At 38.4% G+C, this 23,981-nt stretch overlaps 1 protein-coding gene across 1 annotated transcript; it reads left to right on the top strand.

Annotated features, from left to right (window-relative positions):
- The first annotated feature begins 712 nt into the window (after positions 1–712).
- LOC110590108 (zinc finger protein 461) lies at positions 713–20,239 on the top strand. Its single transcript, XM_021700828.1, has 3 exons — positions 713–836; positions 1,924–2,019; positions 18,849–20,239. The coding sequence occupies exons 1-3, from the start codon at positions 713–715 to the stop codon at positions 20,237–20,239; spliced, it is 1,611 nt and encodes a 536-aa protein (XP_021556503.1).
- The last annotated feature ends 3,742 nt before the right edge of the window (positions 20,240–23,981 follow it).

The following is a 23,981-nucleotide window of genomic DNA, read 5'->3' as shown; positions in this document are numbered from 1 at the left end:
TCACTGGGTGGAGAGACATTTTTTATAATCCAGCTTCAGAAGTCACATAGTTATTTCTGCTATACTTTATAAGTTGAGTAAGTCACAACTGTTTTCCCAGGATCAGGTTCAAGGGCAGAGGACATAGACCTTATACCAGTAGTGTGGGAGCATGTCAAGGTTACACTGAAGAAGAGCATATGGGATGGGAGTTGTTGTTCTATCTATCCTTGGAAAATACAATCTGCACTGGATATTTACTAAAGAATTTGCATGAAAAGTAAAAATGGTTATGACATAATGGTCATAATGATGAAGAAACATCTTCAAGTCCTTTTTCTCAAGTTGGAGGTTTTCATAAGACATTCTGGAAAGATTAAAAAAATTCCAACTATTTAACTTAGTTGGAAACCTCTACTTATTTTTTTAAATTTCTAGATGACTGATTTTCCATCCTATGCAAGAGGATGTGTCTGCAAAAATTGAATTTTTAAGAACATGGAAGCACTCTGCTTCATTTCCACTAAATTTCTTTTTGACCCATGTTACAAGCTTCCACCTTTGCCTATATACTCACTATACGCTATATATATATATATATATATACACACACACATATATATGTATATATACTGTCCTTTTCCTGCATGCTTTCTTTTAGCACCTCTTCTTCCTTTTGAAAAATATTTCTTATAATTTCAAAAAATAGTACTGTTATTTGTCATTTTAGGGGATGGTGATGTTCAAAGATGTGGCTATAGATGTCTCTCAGGAGGAATGGGAATGCCTGAACCCTACACAGAGGAATTTGTACAAAGATGTGATGTTGGAGAACTATAGCAACTTGGTTTCACTGGGTAAAGTTATCTGCCTCTTATAATTTAGAATCTGTTTCTTGGAATTTCTGCTTTCTTTACCATGAATTTTAGAGCTACCTTTCAAATTTAACTAGATGAATTTTTTTCTTTGCATAAAAATGTGCACACTTAGATGGGGGTGCGTCTTCATTTTCCCCATCCTTAATCCTTCCTCTGGTCCTTATAATCAGTGTTCTTCCTTGATGATTAAAGAACAGAATTGGAATTCTGTACCATTAAAGCTTATGCTTAATTATTTAATTATTTAATGTTAATAAATTAATTGTTAATTAGTTAATGGTCAAAGAAACCACTTCATCTTTTGTTTCATTTGCACTGTGCTAAACCTGCAGGTGCACTAGAGTAGGTTAAAACTAAACACATGGGGCCTGGGTGTGAAGCTCTTTAGCTTTCCCAGTTAATGTAGTGATGGACTGGATCAAGAAATATCACTTACTATTTAGTGCTCAGATGAACACTATTGCATTTCCTACAACAAATGTGCTCTCTTTTAAACAATTTGCATTTGGGAGTTACATTCTTTTTTTTTTTTTTTTTTTTTTTTTTTTAAAGATTTTATTTATTTATTTGAGACAGAGAGAATGAGAGAGACAGAGAGCACATGAGAGGGGGGAGGGTCAGAGGGAGAAGCAGACTCCCTGCCGAGCAGGGAGCCCGATGCGGGACTCGATCCCGGGACTCCAGGATCATGACCTGAGCCGAAGGCAGTCGCTTAACCAACTGAGCCACCCAGGCGCCCCTGGGAGTTACATTCTGAGAACTTTTCATTTAACATAGAAAAATATCTGAAATAAGCATACTCAAGAAGCTGTTTTTTCCACATAGCGAAGTAGAGATAGAAAGCTTATCTAATTTAAGTAGCATTTTATCACCTATTTATCTGCTTTGTTTTTTTATCTTGACTTTACCTGAATATGAGTGTTTAATTTATTCTTTTTTTCAACTGTAGACTTTATCAAATACCATTTTGTGCTATAGCTTATTTTTTTTTTTTTTATCAATTCTGAACCATAGTATTTGGGTACTTTGATTTCCACTTCATCTCCATTTCTTTTCTTATAACCAGGACTTTCTATATCTAAGCCGGCTGTGATCTCTTCGTTAGAGCAAGGGAAGGAGCCCTGGATGGTTGTGAGGGAAGTGACAGGAGGACGGTGCCCAGGTAAGTGAGCAATGATCAGGAGGCAGGAAGCTATTTCAAGGAGTAGGCCCACTGGTCAGAATGTTGGGCTAGTAAGGTTATTTTAGACTAATTAGGGAAAACCTGATTTCAAAACTAATTATAACACTATGTAATCAGACTGTGGTACTGGCATAAAGACAGACATACAGATCAGTGGAATAGAATAGGGGCGCCTGAGTGACTTAGTAGCCTAAGTGTCTGACTCTTGATTTCAGCTCAGGTCATGATCTCAGGGTTGTGAGATTGAGCCCCACATTGGGCTCTGTGCTCAGCATGGCATCTGCTTGAGATTCTCTCTCTCTCCCCCTTCCCCCACTTGCACGCGCTCTCTAAATAAATAAATAAAATCTTTCAAAAATGGAATAGAATAAAAAGGCTGGAAATAAACCCTCACATATATGACCAAATGATTTTAGATAAAGGTGCCAAGACCATTCAGTGGGGGAAAGGACTATCTTTAATGAATGGAGTAGGGAAAACTGGATATCCATATGCAAAAGAATAAAGTTGGATCCTTACCTTACGCCATATACAAAAATTAACTCAAAATGGATCAAAGAACTAAATCTAAGACTCCAAACTAGAAGAAAGTATAGGGAAAAAGTTTCATGACATTGGATTTGGCAGTGATTTCTGGGATATGACACCAAGCAAGGTATAGGTAAACAAAGCAAAATAGACAAATGGGAGTACACCAAACTTAAAAATGTTTATTCATCAAAAGACAGTCAACAGTGTTTATTAATTTTTTTTTTTTTTTTTTATTTGAGAGAGAGAGAATGAGAGACAGAGAGCACGAGAGGGAGGAGGGTCAGAGGGAGAAGCAGACTCCCCGCCGAGCAGGGAGCCCGATGCGGGACTCGATCCCGGGACTCCAGGATCATGACCTGAGCCGAAGGCAGTCGCTTAACCAACTGAGCCACCCAGGCGCCCTGTTTATTAATTTTTTTAAAAATTCCTACGAGTTGCTTTACGAGGTAACAGGAATACCTTTTTTTAAGTGTTACAGTAGTGGATCAAGAACATATGTTCTAATGGTATGGTAGGAAAAATTAAGGTTGATTAGAAATTGGGAAAGTTAAAGAAAATTACATTGAGGAAGTAGAGATAGCAGAGGGTTGGGTGCCTAGGTGGCTCAGTCAGTTACATGTCTGCCTTTGGCACAGGTCATAATCCCAGGGTCCTGGGATCGAGTCCCTCATCGGGCTCCCTGCTCAGCGGGGAGTCTGCTTATCCCTCTCCCTTTGCCCTTCACTTGTGCTCTCTCTCTCTGAAGTAAATAAATAAAATACTAAAAAAAAAAAAAAAGGAGAGAGGTAGTAGAGGGTTGATTGGGAAGGAAGGAGGTCATCTAGGAAAGTATAGGGTCCTGGAGGCCAAGAGCAGGGCCATACTACAGATGAGTGGTCTTTGATGATATCTGTGAATCAGTATTAGTGCTGCAGAACTGTGAGAGAGTATATTTCTGTTGTTTTAAGCCACCCAGTTTGTGGTTCTTTGTTACAGCAGTCCTAAGAAACTAATATGGAAGGAATCATGGAAAAATGATATATACTCTAAGTGTTTTGTTTTCATTTAAAGATGTCATTCTTCTATCAGTGTTTGATGCCTGACTGTGCCTTTCTTTTTGCAAAGGTGTAGTGGTTTCCTTTTTAAAACTTTTAATTTTGAGGAGCGCCTGGGTGGCTCAGTCGGTTAAGCATCTGCCTTCAGCTCAGGTCATGATCCCAGGGTCCTGAGATCGAGCCCTGCATTGAGCTCTCTGCTCAGCGGGGAGTCTGCTTCTCCCTCTCACTCTCCCTCTGTGCTCTCTCTTTCTCTCAAATAAATAAGTAAAATCTTAAAAAAAAAAAAAAACTTTGAATTTTGAAATAATTTTAGATTCACAGGAGGTTACGAAGAAATGTACAAGGAGGGCGCCTGGGTGGCTCAGTCGTTAAGCGTCTGCCTTCCACTCAGGTCCTGATCTCAGTCCTGGGATCAAGCCCCGCATCGGGCTCCCTACTCAGCGGGAAGCCTGCTTCTCCCTCTCCCACTCCCCCTGCTTGTGTTCCTGCTCTAGCTATCTCTCTCTCTGTCAAATAAATAAATAAAATTAAAAAAAAAAAAAAAGAAATGTTCAAGGAAGTTCCATGTGCACTTCCTCCAGCCTCCCCAGATGTTAACATCTGGCACAACAGTACAATATCATACTGAAAAATTGACATTGGTACAATCCATAGAACTTTTTCAGACTTCTGTGTGTATAGTTCTATGCAGGTTTATCACATAGTCTTGTATCATACCACAGTAGTCAAAATAATAGTACTATCACCTTAAGGCTCCCTCCTGTTTGTTATTGCTATACCCATCCCATTCTCCCTTATTCCTAACCCTTGGTAACCACTAATCTCTTCTACATCTATTTAATTATGTTATTTCATGAATGTTATATAAATGGAATCCTACGGTATGTCCTTTTGAAGTTGGCTCTTCTATCTCATGTATATAGTACCTGAATGTAAGAATATATATATTATATGAATTACAACTATATATATACACATAAACATATATATATATGTTCCTTATATTCATGTAAAAGTGTGTACATGAAAATAAATCTGGTGGGCGCCTGGGTGGCTCAGTCGGTGAAGCATCTGCCTTTGGCTCAGGTCATGATCCTGGGGTCCTAGGTTCGAGCCCCGCGTCGGGCTCCCTGCTCTGCAGGGAGCCTGCTTCTCCCTCTCCCTCTGCCTGCCGCTCTGTCTGCTTGTGCTTTCTCTCTCTGTGTCAAATAAATAAATAATAATAATAAAAAAGAAAAGAAGTCTGGAATAAAGCTCAAACATGTAATGAAAGGAACTGCCAAACTATTTTTGGTTTTACTATTTTATATTCCTACCAGCAATACGGGAGTGATCCAGTTTCACTGAATCCTAGCCAGCATTTGTTGTTATATCTGTTTTTCATGTTAGCCATTTTGATATGTGGGTAGCGATACCTCAATGTGGTTTTAATTGGAATTTCCTTAATAGAAAATTTTGTTGAGGGCGCCTGGGTGGCTCAGTTGGTTAAGCGACTGCCTTCGGCTCAGGTCATGATCCCGGGGTCCTGGGATCGAGTCCCGCATCGGGCTCCCGGCTCGGCGGGGAGCCTGCTTCTCCCTCTGGCCCTCCCCCCTCTCATGCTGTTTCTCTCTCGCGCGCGCTCTCAAATAAATAAATAAATAAAATCTTTAAAAAAAAAAAAGAAAATTTTGTTGAATATCTTCTCATGTGTTTATTTGCTATCTGTGTATCCTCTTCAGTGACATGTGTGTTCATGTCTTTGCCCATTTTCTAATTTGATTATTTGGTGTTTTAATGTTGCATTTTCAAAGTTCTATATGTATTCTAGATAGGCCTTTGTGGATTTGTGAGTTAAACAAATATTTTCTTCAAGTCTGTAATTTTTCTTTTCAACCTTTTACCAAGGTTTTTTGCAGAGCAAAAGTTTCTAATTTACATAGAATCTAATTTGTCCATTTTTAGTCTTATGAATTGTGAGGGTTGTTTTTTTTTTTTATTTATTTGATGTCAAGCCTAAACACTTCACTTAGTCATACATCTTAAAGATTTTCTCCTGTGTTTTTCTATAAGTTTTATAGTTTTACATTTTTCATTTAAGTGTATGGACCATCTTGAGTTCATTTTTACAGATGTGAGACTTTAGGTCAAGGTTAATTTTTTTTCCCCCATGGATGTCCAGTTGCTCCATCACCATTTATTTAAAAAGTTATCCATTGAATTGCATTTTCATCCTTGTCAGAAATCAGTTGGACACATTTGTGTGGCTCCATTTTTGAGTTCTCTGTTTTGTACTATTGATCTTTGTGACCCTCTGCCAGTACCATACTTTAATTACTGTAAACCTTAATACTGGAAAGAGTGATTCTTCCCACTTTGTTATTTTTCAGAATTCTTTGACTATCCTTAGTGCTCTTTTCTATGCATATAAAATTTATTTATTTTTATTTTTTAAAGATTTTATTTATCTGAGAGACAGAGAGAGTGAGCACGAGTGGGGGGAGGGGCAGAGGGAGGGGGAGAAGCAGACTCTCTGCTGAGCAGGGAGCCTGAAGAGGGGGCTCGATTCCAGGACCCTGAGATCATGACCTGAGCCGAAGACAGATGCTTAACCAACTGAGCCACCCAGGCACCCCATGCATGTAAATTTTAAAATAAGGTTGTCTGTGTCTACAAAAAAACTTGCTGATACTTTCATAGGAATTATGTTAAACCTGTAGATGAAGTTAGAGAATTAACATCTTTACTCTGTTGAGTCTTCCAATCCATGAACACAGTATGTTTCTTCAAGTATTTTTTCTTTGATTTCTTTTATTAGCATTTTATAATTTTTATCATATAGATCCTGTACATGTTTTGTTAATTTTTTACCTAAGTATTTTTTTTTTCAGGAGCATTTATAAATTGCCTTTTTATTTTGGTTGTTGCTTATTGTCAATGTATAGAAATTAAATTGATTTTGTATGTTGATCTTGTATTCTGTGACCTTATTCAACTCAATTATTTCCTTGTAGATTCATTATTGTAGACAGTCATATCATTTGCAAATAGTTTTATTTCCTTTTTTTTCCAAACTGTGCCCTTTATTTTCTTGCCTTATTGGAATAGCTAGTACTTCCAGGGCTGTATTAAATAAGGGTGGTAATGGGGCTCCTGGGTGGCTCATTTGTTAAACATCTGCCTTTGGCTCAGGTCATGATCCCAGGGTCATGAGATCGAGCCCCGCATCGGGCTCCCTGCTCATCGGGAAGCCTGCTTGTCCCTCTCCCACTCCCCCTGCTTGTGTTCCCTCTCTCGCTGTCTCTCTCTCTCTCTGGCAAATAAATAAATAAAATCTAAAAAAAAAATTAAATAAATAAGGGTGGTAAGAGTAGACATCCTTTTTAACAATTTTAGAGGGAAAACATTCAGGATTTGGTCTTTTACCATAAAGTATATTAGCTCTAGGTTTTTGTAGATGCTCTTTATGAGTTTGAAGAAGTTCCCTTCTCTTCCTGATGCCCTGAAAGTTTTTTTTTTTTTTAAATTGGTTAATTAACATAGAATGTATTATTTGTTTCAGGGGTACAGGTCTGTGATTCACTAGTCTTACAAAATACCCAGTGCTCATTAAAACACATACCATCCCCAATGTCCATCACCCCGTTACCCCATCCCTCCACCCCCGTCCCCTCCAGCAACCCTCAGTTTGTTTTCTATGATTAAGCGTCTCTTATGGTTTGTCTCCCTCACCCTAAGAGTTTTTTTAAATCATAAATGGTTATTAATATGATCATGGGATTTTTTTCTTCCTTAGTTGTTGATATGATGGATTACATTGATTTTTAAATATTGAATCAGCCTTTCATACCTGGAATAAATCCCACTTAGTCATTGTATATCATTCTTTTTATTCATTAATGAGTTTGGTAAAATTTAATTGAGGTTTTTTTTCATCTGAGTTCATGGGGGATGTTGGTTTGCAGTTATTTTGTGTGTGCTGCCTTTGCCTGGTTTTGGTATCAGAGTAATAATGGCCTCATAAAGTACTTGGGAAGTGTTCTCTTCTGTTTTCTGCCAGAAACTGTGTGCAAGATTCTGGGAATGTTTGGTGAAATTCTTCAGTGAAACCATGCGGACTTGGAGATTTCTTTTTTGGGATCTTCTAAATATAAGACTTGATCCCAGAACCCCAAGATCATGACCTGAGCCGAAGGCAGATGCTTAACTGACTGGGCCACCCAGGCGCCCCAGCCATTTTGTTGTTTTCTTCTGTTTCTTGTTCTTCTGTTTCTTTTTTCTTGCCTACCTGTGAGTTACTCAAACATTTCTAGAGTACCATTTTGATTTATGCTTTTTAATATGTTGCTTTATTTTTATTTTATTGTTTTCTCTAAGTATTAGCATATATGTACATACCTATCACAGCCTGCTGGTTTTGATGTTTTACCACTTCAAGTGAAGTGTAGAAACCTTACATCCATTTAGGTCCCTTTATCCTCCCCACTTTTTTGGTATAATTGTTTTAAGTATTTCTTCTACAACATTAATCACCACAAGAGATAGTGTTAAAATTTTTGCTTTTCCATAAAATAGGACTAAAGGAACTCATGGGGTAAAGAATAGCCTGGTATGTTTTTTTCTCCTTTTGCTCATTCTATTATTCTTTTCTTTGTGAATGTCTAAGCCTTCTTCTGTTATCATTTTCTTTGTTTTGGGAGAGCTTCCTTTAGCCACTCTTTTTTTTTTTTTTTTTAAAGATTTTATTTATTTGACAGAGAGAGATACAGCGAGAGAGGGAACACAAGCAGGGGGAAGAGGGAGAGGGAGAAGCAGGCTTCCTGCGGAGCAGGGAGCCCGATGCGGGGCTCGATCCCAGGACCCCGGGATCATGACCTGAGCCGAAGGCAGACGCTTAACGACTGAGCCACCCAGGCGCCCCTGGATTTTTTTTTTTTTTAAGATTTTATTTATTTATGTATTAGAGAGCGAGAGAGAGAGAGAGAAACAGCATGAGAGGGGAGAAGGTCAGAGGGAGAAGCAGGCTTCCCGCTGAGCAGGGAGCCCGATGCGGGGCTCGATCCCAGGGCCCTGGGATCATGACCCGAGCCGAAGGCAGACGCCCAACGACCGAGCCACCCAGGCGCCCCTTCCTTTAGCCACTCTTTAAGGGCATGTCTGCAAAAACAAATTCTCTTAGTTTTCCTTTGTCTGAGAATGCCTATATTTCTTCTTCATTCCTTACGAATAGTTTCATTGGAGGGGCGGCTGGGTGGAACAGTCGGTTGAGTGTCTGACTCTTGGTTTCGGTTCAGGTTGTGATCTTAGGATTGTGAGATTGAGCCCCACATTGGGCTCTGTGCTCAGCTCGGAGTCTGCTTGAGTTTCTCTCTCTCCCTCTGCCTCTTCCCCTCACGTACTCTCTCTTTCTCTAAAATAAATAAATAAATCTTTAAATTTTTTTTTTTTTTTAAGATTTTATTTATTTGCGAGAGAGCATGAGAGGGAGGAAGGTCAGAGGGAGAAGCAGACCCCCCGCCGAGCAGGGAGCCCGATGCGGGACTCGATCCCGGGACTCCAGGATCATGACCTGAGCCGAAGGCAGTCGCTTAACCAACTGAGCCACCCAGGCGCCCCATAAATAAATAAATCTTTAAAAAACAAGTATAGTTTCCAATGGGTATAGAATTTGAGGTTCACAGTTCTTTTCTTTTAGTACTTGAAAATTATTGTGCTGTTTCTTTTTGGTCTCCATGGTTTCAAATGAGAAATCTAGTCTTTTGAATTGGTATTTCTTTATCATCAATATATAATACGCATTTCTATTTTAAAGACTTTTTTCTTTGTCTAGTTTTTAGAAATGGATGTCTTGGTTTTGAGTTCTTTGGATTTTTCTTAATAGGTATTTGCTGAGTTTCTTGAATCTGTGGATTTGTGTTGTATGAAATTTGGGAAGTTCAACTGTTGTATCTTTAAATACTTTTTCATTCCCACCGTCTTTTTCCTGTCCTCTGGGACTTGGATGATATGAATGTTGGATCTTTTGTTATTGTCCCACAGGGAATGAGGCTGTATTTTTTTCTTTAAGTCTGTTTATCTTTGTTTTTCAGATGAAGTAAATTCTGTCTTTAAGTTCACTGATTTCTGGCTTCTGTTATGTCTACTCTAGAGACCAGTAGTGTGTCTTTTATAACAATTATTATATTTTTCATTGCATTTACTTCGTTTTTGTAAGTACTTTCTTTTCAGAAATATTCTGTTTTTTCATTTGTTTAAAGAGAGTTTGTAATTGATTGTCAATGTGTTTTTATGAAGACCACTTTAAAATCCTTGTCAGGGGGCACCTGAGTGGCTCAGTCAGTTAAGCATCTGCCTTCGGCTCAGGTCATGATCTCAGGGACCTGGGATCAAGCCCTACGTCACTGGGCTCCCTGCCCAGTGGGGAGTCTGCCTCTCCTCCCATTGGTGCTGTCTCTCTCGTGCTCACTCTCCCTCTCACTCTCAAATAAATAAATAAAATCTAAAATAATAATAATAATAAATAAAATAAAATAAAATCCTTGTCAGGTAGTTCCAGCATCTAATTAATCTTGGTATTGGTCTCAGTTGATTGTCTTTTCTCCTTCAGATTTTGGTTTCCCTGGCTTTTGGTATGACAGGTGATTTGTTGTATCGTGGACATTTTTGTTTTTATGTTAAGAGAGTCTTGATTCTATTTAAGTCTATTTAAATCTATTTTATCAGGGAGTCATGCTGTTAGGTTTAGTGTATAGATCTGTCCTACTTTTGTAAGCTTTAGTTCTAATGGCAGCTTAGTTTTCAGAGCCCTTTCAATGCTATTCTGATATGCTTTATATCTTTGGTACTGCTGGGAATCCTGTTCAGTGCCTGCTGGTGTTGTCTGCAAGGACAGAAACTTCTGTGAATCCCTAGTGTAGCTAGGCCACCTTCTGTGGGTTGGGGGAGGCAGAAGCCATTGAGATACACTTAGTTTCAGTGAGATACAGAAGGCACTGGGCATGGATTTCCTTATGCCACTGGGCAGAGGACAGGGAGATGCAAGACTCTGCTAATGGTACCTTTCTGGGTGAATTGATCTGTTGGCTTGTACATCAAGAGACTTCCTCTTGCTGTGGCTACTGATACATCAATCACAGAATTCTTGCTGCTACTGCAGCTGGCTGATGAAACTGTTGCTAGGGTCTAGGTTGTGGAGCAGGTGCTAGGGATTCCACTAAGTCTTTTGGGCTTCTCTCCTCCTAGTCTTTTGGCTGGAGAGTGGATTTTTCTTGGTGTGTGTGTGTGCATCTGATAATGGTTCCAGGTTGCAGGCCTGCTGTCCAGTGCCCATTATGGGGATATATAAGAAATAAAAAGAAAACCCAGGGACAAACTTCCTGGGAAGATGGTGGAGTAAGAGGATCCTGAGCTTATCTCATCCCATAGCTACACCTCGATAACACCCACATCAGTTTGAATAACCCAGAAAATGATCCGATGACTGCCAGAACAGACTGTCCACAGCTAAGTATAGAGAAACCACCACATTGAAAAAGGTAGGAAGGGCAGAGATGTGGGCAGGAACCAAACTGACCTGTAATAATGTCTGTGGGAGGGAAGGACACCACAGGCACTGACAAGGAAGAGGAGCAAAACCCATCCCAGGCATGGGGGACCCACACTGGGAAGATGAGTCCCCGTAACATTTGGCTTTGAAAGCCAGAGGTGTCTAACTTCACCAGTTTTTTAAATTAGTTGGGCTTAACATCTGGAACTTTAAAAATCAGCAGGCTCAGCTCTGAGAGAGCCAGGAGGGTGATAGAAAACCGAGTCCCTGCCCTTAAAGAGACAGCATAATAAACAACCCTGCTGATATATAGCATAGAAACAGCAATTTGACAAACACCTGGGGGTACATAGGAAGATTTATTTGCTAATCTCAGAATATGTGCTGGTGGGTCAGGGATCTATGGGAAACTTCTCTGAGAACAAAAGAGCTGGCAGGCACCATTTCCTTCCCCTGCCCCCCAGCATAGATACATGGATACCTGTGGGAACCAGCACAGCATGCACACTCTCCACCTAGCTTGTTAACAGCATGCCCTGCCCCCATGCTCTCCTGTGGACCCTCCCTTAGCAGTTCTCCAGAGCGGCTACATGTCCTCTCCCATTGCAGACCAGTACAAACCTTGCTAACACCACTTACCTTCCCCCTTGTTCTCCTTTGGATCATGCCCCTCCAACCTGGCCTGGTAGGAGTTCTCCAGAGTGGTGCCACTAATGTGACAGTGTGCAAGCACCTCCAACAGGGGCCAGCACCACTCCAAAGTGACTCCTGCCCTGGGGACAGGGGAAGATAACCATGTCAGTTTGACTATGGCTTCAGCAGCGGGCTTGGAGCAGACATCTAATCTGACCATAGGCCCTGCTCACCAATGACAGCTCCTCAGGAAACAACACAAGGAGAGCACCGTGAAGTTAGGTGCTACTGCATCTCTGGCAGACACCTACTCTGACCCAGCTCAAGCCCAAAGTAGCCCTAGACTGGCCCACTAACAACACAGGGACTAAACTCAGCTCACAACAGGCAAAGAGAAGCTTTGCAGATGACTAGACTGAAGGCAAATGCAGCTCAGCCACAACAGTAGGGCACTTGCAACACACATAGGAGACACCCCTGAAGTCCAGGTTCTAGTTGGAGGACACTGCATTGCAGGGCACTACAGGACCTCTTCTTCATAAGGCCACCACTTTCGTAATCAGACATAGCTAACTTTCCTAACACATAGAAACAGACACAGAGAGTTAGACAAAATGAAGAGGCAGAGGAATATGTCCCAGATGAAAGAACAGGACAGAATCACAATGATAGACCTAAGTGAAACGGAGATATGTAATATGACTGATAGAGAATTTAAAGTAATGGTCGTAAAGGTACTAACTGGAATTGTGAAAAGAGTGGAGGACCTCGGTGAAACCCTCAACAAAGAGAGAGAAAACATAAAAATAAACCAATCCATGATGAAGAACTCAACTGAAATTAAAAATAAGTAGTAGACTAGAGGAAGAGAAGAATGGATCAGCAACATGAAGGAGAGAATAATGGAAAGCAATTAAGCCAAACAGGAGAAAGGAAAAAGAATAATAAAAAATGAAAATAAACTAAGGGAACTCAGCAACACCATCAAGCATAATAATATTCACGTTATAGGGATCCCAGAAAAGAGAGAAAAAAGGGCAGAAAATTTATCTGAAGAAACAATAGCTGATTTCAAGATATACTACAAAGCTGTAGTAATCAAACAGTATAAAATCAGACACATAGTTCAATGGAAGTGAATAGAAAACCCAGAAATAAACCCAAAATTATATGGTCAATTAATCTATGACAAAGGAGGCAAGAATATCCAATGGGTGAAAGACAGTCTCTTCAACAAATGGTGTTGGGGAAACTGCACAGCTACATGCAAAAAAAATGAAACTGGACCACTTTCTTACACCATACACAAAAATAAACTCAAAATGAATTAAAGACCTACAAGTGAGACCTGAAACCATGAAAATGCTAGAAGAGAGCACACATAGTAATTTCTCTCACATTGGCCATACCAGCATTTTTCTTTATATGTCTCCTGAGAGAAGGGAAACAAAAGCAAAAATAAACTATTGGAACTACTTCAAAGTAAAAAGCTTCTACACAGCAAAGGAAACAATCCACAAAACTAAAAGACAGTCTACTCACTAGAAACTCACTAGAGTGAGTGACATTTGCAAATGACATTCCTGATAAAGGGCTAGTATCAAAATATATAAAGAACTGATACAACTCAACACCCAAAATACAAATAATCCAACTAAAAATTGGGCAGAAGACATTAGCAGACATTTCTCCAAAGAAGACATACAGATGCCAATAGACACATGAAAAAATGTTCTACATCACAGGTCATCAGGGAAATGCAAATTGAAACCATAATGAGATATCACAGTGAGGTATCACCTCACACCTATCAGAATGGCTAAATCAGAAACACAATAAACAAGTGTTAGCGAGGATGTAGAGACAAAGGAACCCTCATGCATGTTTGGAATGCACACTGATGCAGCCACTGTGGAGAACAGTATGAAGTTTCCTCAGAAAACTAGAAATAGGGGCGCCAGGGTGGCTCAGTAGTTAAGCGTCTGCCTTTGGCTCAGGTCACGATCCCAGGGTCCTGGGGTCGAGCCCTGCGTCGGGCTCCCTGCTCAATGGGAGACCTGCTTCTCCTTCTCCCACTCCCCCTGCTTATGTTCCCTCTCTTGCTGTGTCTCTCTCTGTCAAATAAATAAATAAAATCTTAAAAAAAAAAAACCCTAGAAATAGAATTACCATATGATCCAGTAATTCCACAGAGTATTTACAGAAAGAATATGAAATTACTAATTTGAAAAGATATATGCAGCATTTTTATTGCAGCATTATTTACAACAGCATGGATATGGAAGCAACCCAAGTGTCCATCAATAGATGAATGGATGAAGATGTGGTGTGTATATATACAATGGAATATTATTCTGCAATAAAAAGGAATGAAATCTTGCCATTTGCAACAACATGGATGGATCTAAAGGGTATAATGCTAAGTGAAGTAGTCAAAGAAAAACAAATATATGATTTCATTCATGTGTGGAATTTAAGAAATGAAACAAAGAAAAAAGAGACAAAAAAACACTCTTAAATATAGAGAACAAACTGATAGTTACCAGAGGTGGGTGGGGAGATGGGTGAAATAGGTGAAGGGGATTAAGACTACACTTAGTTGGATGAGCATGGAGTAATGTATAGAATTGTTGAATCACTATATTGTATACCTAAAACTAATGTAACATTCTATGTTAATTATAGCGGAATTAAAAAAGAAAAAACAGGAAAAAGAAAAGAAACCCCAGGGAACTCACCACACGGTAGTTCCTCAAGTCCACAGAATCCAAATCAATTGACCTTCTTGCTTCAGGCATTCAAAGTAATTTTATTGTATGATAGGTAATTTCCAGGGTTTTTGGTTTGTGATAGAGATTTTAAATTTTCCTTTAAAAATGAACTTTAGGGGCACCTGGGTGGCTCAGTTGGTTAAACGTCTGACTCTTGGTTTTGGCTCAGGTCATGATCCCAGGGTCTTGAGATCAAGCCCCTCATCAGGCTCCAAACTCAAGGCAGAGTCTGCTTGAGATTCTCTCCCTCTCCTCCCTCTGCCCCTCCCTCCACGTGTATTCTCTCTCTCTAAAATAAATAAAATCTTTAAAAAATTTTTAAAAAATGAACTTTAGACTGTGCATTTTCTATGATATTTGCTTTGATTTCTTTAAAGAAGGGGAAGATCCTAAAGACTGTGTGTGTGGAGTACTTCATTTTTATGTCACCATCACCAATCTTTTTCTCGTAGCATTTTTTTTTTCTTTTTCTTAAATGATGGCCATTATGTGATCTTTCCAAAACAGTTAGTTTACTGAAACAGTTTTCATATTCATTTCACCTATTGGTATAAACAGGGAGGGGAACAAATACAGCTGACTTCTGGCAGGCATACAACTTGGCTGTTGGGATCGTCTTGGCTACGTGTAGCCAAGTAACTAGTACCACTGATCTTGCTGGATCCTGTCATAATGTATTCCAGAGAGAATGGAATGTTTTATTTAATCTGAGGAGTCTATCTGGTGATTTAGTTAGGAATTGTTATGTGACCAATGCCATGCAAGCTACCTGTATGCTTTTCCCTGGTCCCTTCCCCTGCTACATCTCTAAAGGTAACCATTATCTTGAATTGTATTATGATTATTCCATTTTTAAAAATAGCTTATGACACTTGTGTATGCCCTTAAATACTATTTGTTGTATTTTGCTTATTTTTAAGTTTATAAAAATTATAATGAGATGTGTTTTTTGTGATTTGGTTATTTTGTACCATATGGTTTATAATAATTTTCCCATATTGTTTTATGCCTGAGTTCATTGTCATAGCTGTATAATATTTCATTCCACAAATTTCTGGTTGTTATAATTTGGGTTTGTAATTTTTTGCTAGTATCCACAATGGTGCAATGAATATTCTTACATGTCTCCTGAAGCACATAATACAAGATTTTCTCCAGGCTATGTACTATTGGAATTGCTGGATCATAGAACATGTTCATCTTCAACTTTATGTTACACCAGATTGTTTTCCTGAGTGTTGGTAGTAATTTACATTACCACTGCAATGTTTAATAATTTTGGTGATTCAACATCTTAACAATGAGTGAAATTCTTAGATATTTTAAGTTTTACCAATCTCATGAGTATGAAATGGTATCACATTATATCTTAATTTGAATGTCCTTGATTTCTAGTGAGTTTGAGCATCTTTGCATATGATTGTTTAGCATTAGTGTTTCTCCTTTTGTGAAATGTCTAAACAGATCTTTTGCCCATTTTTCTTTTAGCTTTATCTTTTTTCTAGTTAGCCTGTTTGTGTCTTGTTTGAGAAATCCATTCTACCTTTAGGTGTGCTTTATATATATCCATATTTTTTCCCATAAACTTTACAGTTTTTCCTTTAACTTGTAGGTCTTTAATGCAGTTAGAGTTTATGTATTTATGGTGTATGGTAGGGAACCAGAGTAATTTTTTTTATATCTATAGCTAGTTGTTCTAATATCATTTATTAAATTATTCTTTCATCACTGATCTGTAATGCTTTCTATGTGGGTCTGCTTCTGGTCTTTCCATGAGTCAGGCCCTATATGAATACTACATTGTCTTAATTTTTAAGTCTTTGTGATGTCTTTATCATAGGCATTGTAAATTCTCTGACTCTGATCTTTTTCAGTAGTGTTCTGGCTATTCTTAAATGTTTGTTTTTCCCGCATCGGGCTCCTGGCTCAGCGAGGAGCCTGCTTCTCCCTCTCCCTCTGCCTCTCTCCCTGCTCATGCTCTCTCTCTCTCTCTCTCTCTCTCTATCTCTGTGTCTCAAATGAATAAATAAAATCTTAAAATTTAAAATCTAATTTAGGTAGGTTATAGGTCTAAATATGAAAGGCAAAATAGAAAACAATATGAGTATATTTTCATGACCTTGGGATTAGACTGCCTTAAAATTAGGAACTTCTATTCATCAAAACATTAAGAGAGTGAAAATGCCAGGCCGAGTAAGATATTTGCAATATGTTGGTTATATTCAGACTACATTAAGAATTCCTACAAAGAAAAAAGAACAGTACAACCCAGGAACTACCCAAATGACACTCGACTGATGAATGGATAAATAATAAATGGTATATTTGTACAATGGAATATTACTCAGCCATTAAAAAAGAAATGAAGTACTGATACATATTACAAAAGGGTTGATCCTTAACATTGTAGTCAGTGAAAAAAGACACAAAAGGTTACATATTGTATGATTCCATTTGTATGAAATTTCCAGAATAGACAAATTTATAGAGATGCAAAGCAGATTAGTGGTTGCCAGGAGCTGAGGGGAAGAGGAAATGACTATGGATATGTGGTTTCTTTTTGGCATGATGAGAATGTTCTGGAATTAGATAGTGAGCTGATGGTTGAGCAACATTGAGAATGTATTAAAAGTTACTGAATTGTATACTTCCAGATGTTTAAACTGGTAGATTTTATGTTATATGAATTTTACCACACACACAAAATCAGTAAGAATGGACAAAAGACCTGAGTTGGCAGTTTATTAAAGAAGATATCCAGTTGGCCAATAAACATATGAAAAAGTGCTCAACCTCACTTGCCATCAGGGAAATTGCAAATTAAACCACAACGCAGTATCATAACATATCTGCTAGGATGCCTGAATGTAAGATTGACAATAACAAGTGTTGGTGAGGATGTGAGGAACTGGAACTCTTTTACAGTTTGATGAGAAAATGAGGAAACTATTGAAAAGTGTCAGTGAACTCTGAACAAATGCATATCCCATGATGCAACAGTTTCACTCCTAAATGTATACATTTAGCAGAAAGGAGTCCTATTTCCACCTAAAGAAATGTACAGGAATGTTCATAGCAGTACTAATCATAATAGCCAACAATTGAAAACAACCCAAACGTCCATCACTAGGAAAATGGGAAAATAAATTGTGTTAGAATAGGATGCTTTATACAGCTGTCAGTCTTAAACTTTTTCTTCTGAATCAGCCTCTGAAAAGCTCTAAGATAAGAAAGACTTTGGAATGTCCTAATTGTTGAAAGGAGGTTAGTGTTGTAGCACACCAATAAAATGGAAATGGACTCTAAGTGAGGCGTTATTAGGACACAGAGGGCCTTGTGTTCTCATAATAAAGAATTGGATTTTTAAATTTCAGTTCAATAGAAAGCTACTTTAATTTGGTTATAGGTTTGGCTGCATGTGACAGAAACTCAAAAATAATAATGGCTTAAACTATATAGAAGGTTAGTTTTCTCTTGCATTAAAGTCCAGGCTGGAGTGGAAGTTCTGCCCTGCAAAACCATTATGTGACATGACACCACATCCACATTGCAGTCTGAGGAAATGGAAGAATAAAGGGTATAGGACAGGGGCCAGCTGGCTTTTAACATCTCAGAAACTACTATATAATACTTATGCATTTTTTAAGGCAGAATTCAGTTACATCGCATATTCTGCAAAAGAGCCTGGGAAATGCAGTGTTTTATATTGGACAGCGTTGTTCTCAACTAAAAACCATGGGTTCAGTCAATATACAATATACATTTGGGGGTAATTAGTAGTCTCCATATCATAATCCTTTGGCGTGGTGGAAAGTGTTAAACATATACTTGTAGATTCTAATTCAGTTGATCTCATTCTAAAACTGACTCTGGTAGATACTGATTCATTTGATCTAGAATGTTTCCTAAACATCCATAATTGCAACAAATTCTGAGGTAGATCAAAATTTCAGAACCATTGGTGCACCTGGCTGGCTCAGTTAGTTGAGTGTTTGACTGCTGGTCTCAGGGTTGTGGGTTCAAGCCCCATGTTGGGTGTAGAGATTGCCTAAAAATAAAATCTTCAAAAAAAATTTCAGAACCACTGACTTGACTTGTTAATTAACTCCCTCACTTTCTCCTATGAGCTCTCATTTCTCTATGTTCTCCTTACCCTTTTTTTCATTCAGTTGCATGATGGTATTTAAGAGCTCTCCAAGCCTTTCATCTCTTGTGTGAATTATTTTTCAGTTATCTCTCTTTTCTACCATAGATATTTTATTTGTTTTCTAACACAAAGCCAGCAATTAAAATGTGTTTCTTATCTTTCAGACTTGGTGTCCAGGTGTGAGGCCAAGAAGTTATCTCCAAAAAGAGACATTTATGAGACAGAGACATCCCGATGGGCTATCATGGAACAGTTTAAAAGTCATAATCCTGAGAAGTCCATTTTCAGAGATATTTGGGAATGCAGTAGTCAGTTTGAGATACAACAGGAACAGGAGGGCTATTTCAGGCAATTTGTTATCAACCATGAACACATGCCTATATTTAACCAACATACTTTACTCACTCAGGAATTTTATAATAGAGAGAAAAATTTTGAGTGTAAAGAATGTAGAAAAATCTTCAGTTACCATTTATTTTTTAGTCATCACAAAAGAACTCATTCTAAAGAAAAACTTTCTGAATGTAAGGAATGTGCAGAAACTGTTAATACATCATATCTTACTAAACAGAGAATTCAAAATAGTAGCAAGTGCAATGAATGTAAGGAATGTTGGAGGGCTTTTATTCATTGTTCACAACTTAAACAACACCTGAGAATCCATAATGGTGAAAAACGCTATGAATGTAAAGAATGTGGAAAGGCCTTTAATTACGGCTCAGAACTTATTCTGCATCAGAGAATTCACACTGGTGAAAAACCCTATGAATGTAAGGAATGTGGGAAAGCCTTTAGGCAGCGATCACAGCTAACTCAACATCAGAGACTTCATACTGGTGAAAAACCTTATGAATGTAAGCAATGTGGGAAGGCTTTTATTCGTGGCTTTCAACTTACTGAACATCTTCGACTCCATACTGGTGAGAAACCCTATGAATGTAAAGAATGTGGAAAGACGTTTAGGCATCGCTCACACCTTACCATACATCAGAGAATTCATACTGGTGAGAAACCCTACAAGTGTAGAGAATGTGGAAAGGCCTTTAGCTATCACTCAAGCTTCTCTCACCATCAGAAAATTCATTCTGGCAAAAAACCTTATGAATGTAATGAATGTGGGAAGGCCTTTTGTGATGGCTTACAACTTACTCTACATCGGAGGATTCATACTGGTGAGAAACCCTATGAGTGCAAGGAATGCGGGAAGACTTTTAGGCAGTGCTCACACCTCAAAAGACATCAGAGAATTCATACTGGTGAGAAATCTCATGAATGTATGATATGTGGTAAGGCCTTTAGACTTCATTCACACCTTATTCAACATCAGAGAATACATACTGGTGAGAAGCCCTATGAATGTAAGGAATGTGGGAAGGCCTTTAGCTATCATTCAAGCTTCTCACACCATCAGAGAATTCATTCTGGGAAGAAACCTTATGAGTGTGGAAAGGCCTTTAATCATGGTTTGCAATTTAATCTACATCAGGCACTTCATACTGTTGAGATGCCAGTAAGATTTCCTCTCCTCTCTCCCCATCCTACTCTAGCATCATGATAATATTTTTAGAAATACAGGTTTTCCTTTTTGTCTTCAAGGTAAAAGTTGGTAAAATACTGAATTTCATTATTACTGATTTATTTCAGTAATCCTTGGGGAAAAAAAAAATTCAAGCGGGAAAATGGAAAAGTAATTAACAGGTAAAATTTTTTAATTGCTCTGGTTCCAGTGCTGTTTCTGGGTTGTTATAACACCCAGTATTGGAGATAAATTTTATAAAACAGTGTTTTTACTGAAACTAGTGAAATGTGGCAGAAATAAAATGAAAACAATTTCTTCCCCTTTCACAAATCCCTGAGATAGCCAATATGTGAGTGTTGCTCCATCCTGCTCAAACATACCTGCAAATATGAAGGGTTTATTGCATGTGTGTGGAAGGTTATACCACTCACAGTGACATATTTCATGGCAGTTTCTTTTTGCACAAATAATTGCGAACATTTTCCCAGGTGAATACATAAAGATCTAACTCATTTTTTTTCAAGCCTCAGAATATTTCTAGTATGGGATATATATCTGTATTTTAAGCCATTTCCTACTGTAGACATTCAGTTGTTTCTATTTTCATCACAAATGGTCATACAATAAACATTCTTACATTGTCATTCTTTTATTTCCATTATGGAGGGTAGATTACCAGCCATGAGAGTGTATGTATGTTTTGATATTACATTGATTTTTTAATTTTAAAAATTAGACAATAAAAGCACATGCTACAAAATTCACAAGTTATCAAGCAAGTAAAGTAAAAATTAAAGCTTCCTTAATATCCGGTTCTATAGCCACCTGCTTTACTTACACAGAGTCAACCACAGCTGTCAATTCTTTTGTATTCTTCCAGGGATTAACTTTTTAAAAAAATTCTTCGGATGAAAGTAGATTAATTATAATCTTTTTTTTTTTAAAGATTTTATTTATTTGACAGGCAGAGAGAGCACAAGCAGGGGGAGCGGCAGGCAGAGGGAGAGGAAGAAGCAGGCTTCCTGCCGAGCAGGGAGCCTGACGTGGGGCTCGATCCCAGGACCCAGGGATCATGACCTGAGCTGAAGGCAGACGCTTAATCGACTGAGCCACCCAGGTGCCCCAGTCATAATCTTTTATTCATGAAATTCTCATCATTGGTCCAAATTTAGCCCTCTTTCATTTATTTTCAATATTATCCAGGGATTTATAAAAATTGTGCCAACTATAAACTTACTGCCTTTCTGCTCCTCATCCTTCATTGCCTGCTCTGCAATATTGGAACTCTCTCCTTTTGTTTATAATATTATTTACTTGAGTCCTCTCTGTCTCTGTGTTTTTGGTTAAGTCAGACAAGCTAGAAGTTTTTCAACTTTGTCTTTAAAAAGGACCAACTCTTGGGCGCCTGGGTGGATCAGTTGTTAAGCGTCTGCCTTCAGCTCAGGTCATGATCCCTGGGTCCTGGGATCGAGCCCCACGTCAGGCTCCCTGCTCGGCAGGAAGCCTGCTTCTCCCTCTCCCACCCCCTCTGCTTGTGTTCCCTCTCTCACTGTGACTCTCTCTGTCAAATAAATAAAATCTTAAAAAAAATAAAAATAAAAAGGACCAACTCTTAGTTTTTTGTTTTTTTTTTTTAAAGATTTTATTTATTTTTCAACAGAGAGACAGCGAGAGAGGAAACACAAGCAGGGGGAGTGGGAGAGGGAGAAGCAGGCTTCCCGCTGAGCAGGGACCCCGATGTGGGGCTCCGTGCTGGGATCATGACCTGAGCCGAAGGCAGATGCTTAACGACTGAGCCACCCAGGCACCTACCAACTCTACGTTTTTATTGATCTTTTCTATTGTCTTTTAAGTCTCTTTCATTTATATCTGCTCTTAGGTTTATCATTTCCTTCCTTATGCAAACTTTGGGCTTAGTTCTTTTCTTCTAGTTCCTTGAGGTGTGAAGTTAGGTACTTAAGTTTTGGGGGTTTTTTCCCTTAAGGTAGGCTTTTACCTCTGTAAACTCCCCTCTTAGAACTGCATTTGTTTTATCCCATACGTTTATATCCATTTTCATTTTTCTTAAGATACTCTTTGGTTTCTGTTTTGATCCATTGGTTGTTCAGGAGTGTGTACTCCTGAAAATATGTAATTTTCACATATTTGTGAATTTCCCAGTTTTCCTCCTGTTTGTAGTTTCAAACCATTGTGGTCAAAAAAGTTACTTGATATGATTTCAGTCTTAAACATGGTAAGACTTGTCTTATAGCCTAACATATGATATATCCTGGAGAATGTTGTGTGTGTTCTTGAGAAGAATGTGTATTCTGCTGCTGTTGAATGGAATGTTCTGTGTATGTCCGTTAGTTCCATTTGGTCTAAAGTGTTATTCAAGTCCACTTTCTCCTTATTGGTTTTCTGTCTGAAAGAGCTATCCATTGTTGAAAGTGGGATATTGAAGTTCTCCACTATCCTTTTATTGCTTTCTACTTCTCCCTTCAGATCTGTCAGTATTTGCTTTATATATTTAAATGCTCTAATGTTGAATGCATATATATTTATAATTGTTATATCCTCTTTTTGAATTGACCACTTATTATATAGCGACCTTTGTCTCCTGACAGATTTTGACTAAAAGTCTATTTTTATTGATTTAAGCATAACCACCTCTGCTCTCTTTTGATTATCATTTGCACAGGATGTCTTTTTATTTTTTTTTTAAGATTTTATTTATTTGAGAGAGAGAACAAGCAGTGGGGAGGGGCAGATGGAGAGAGAGAAGCAGACTCCCTGCTGAGCAGGAAGCCCGATGTGGGGCTCAATCCCAGGACCGCTAGATCATGACCTGAGCCGAAGGCAGACACTTAACTGACTGAACCACCCAGGCATCCCAGAATATCTTTTTCTTTCTTTCTTTCTTTCTTTCTTTCTTTCTTTCTCTTTCTTTCTTTCTTTCTTTCTTTCTTTCTTTCTTTCTTTCTTTCTTTCTTTCTTTCTTTCTTTCTTTAAGATTTTATTTATTTATTTGACAGAGAGACACAGAGAGAGAAGGAACACAAGCAGGGGGGGTGGGAGAGGGAGAAGCAGACTTCCCACGGAGCAGGGAGTCCGATGCGGGGCTCGATCCCAGGACCCTGAGATCATGACCTGAGCCGAAGGCAGATGCCTAATGACTGAGCCACCCAGGAGCCCCCAGAATATCTTTTTCTATCCTTTCACTTTCAGCCTGTGTGTGTCCTAAAGCTAAAGTGATTTTCTTTTCTTTCTTTCTTTTTTCTTTTTTTAAGTGATTTTCTTGTAGACAGCGTACTTTGGGATATTTTTTATTTTTCTTCTTTTTTTTTGGTCCAGTCAGCTACTTGGTGGCCTTGATTGAAGAATTTAATTCTTTACAGTTAAAGTAATTATTGATAGATAAGATCTTCATATTGCCATTTCATTCATTGTTTTCTTACTGTATTGTAGTTCTTTTGTTCCTTTCTTCCTCTTTTGCTGTTTTCCTTTGTGATTTGATGATTTTTTATTTATGTTTTTCAAATTTTTATTTTTTATTTTTTTAAAGATTTTATTTGGAGCGCCTGCGTGGCTCAGTTGGTTAAGCATCTGCTTTCCATTCGGGTCATGATCTCAGGGTCCTGGGATCGAGTCCCATGTTGGGACTCTGCTCAGCGGAGAATCTTCTTCCTCTCAATCTCCCTCTATATCCCCCCCACCCTGGCTCTCTCTCAAATAAATAAATGAGACCGAGATAGCAAGAAAGAGTAAGAGCTGGGGGGAGAGTTTTTATTTTAAGTAG

The sequence above is a fragment of the Neomonachus schauinslandi genome, chromosome 16 (assembly GCF_002201575.2).
Source record: "Neomonachus schauinslandi chromosome 16, ASM220157v2, whole genome shotgun sequence".
In the NCBI taxonomy this organism is placed as follows: domain Eukaryota; kingdom Metazoa; phylum Chordata; class Mammalia; order Carnivora; family Phocidae; genus Neomonachus; species Neomonachus schauinslandi.
This window is presented reverse-complemented; position numbering and strand designations above follow the sequence as displayed.

What these genes read in the sequence shown, in the direction of transcription:
- LOC110590108 (XM_021700828.1), top strand. Translation starts at nt 713, where the DNA reads ATGGTGATGTTCAAAGATGTGGCTATAGATGTCTCTCAGGAGGAATGG. An exon ending in TAGCAACTTGGTTTCACTGG is followed by an intron (nt 837 to 1,923) that starts GTAAAGTTATCT and finishes TCTTATAACCAG; the next exon opens with GACTTTCTATATCTAAGCCG. An exon ending in GACAGGAGGACGGTGCCCAG is followed by an intron (nt 2,020 to 18,848) that starts GTAAGTGAGCAA and finishes CTTATCTTTCAG; the next exon opens with ACTTGGTGTCCAGGTGTGAG.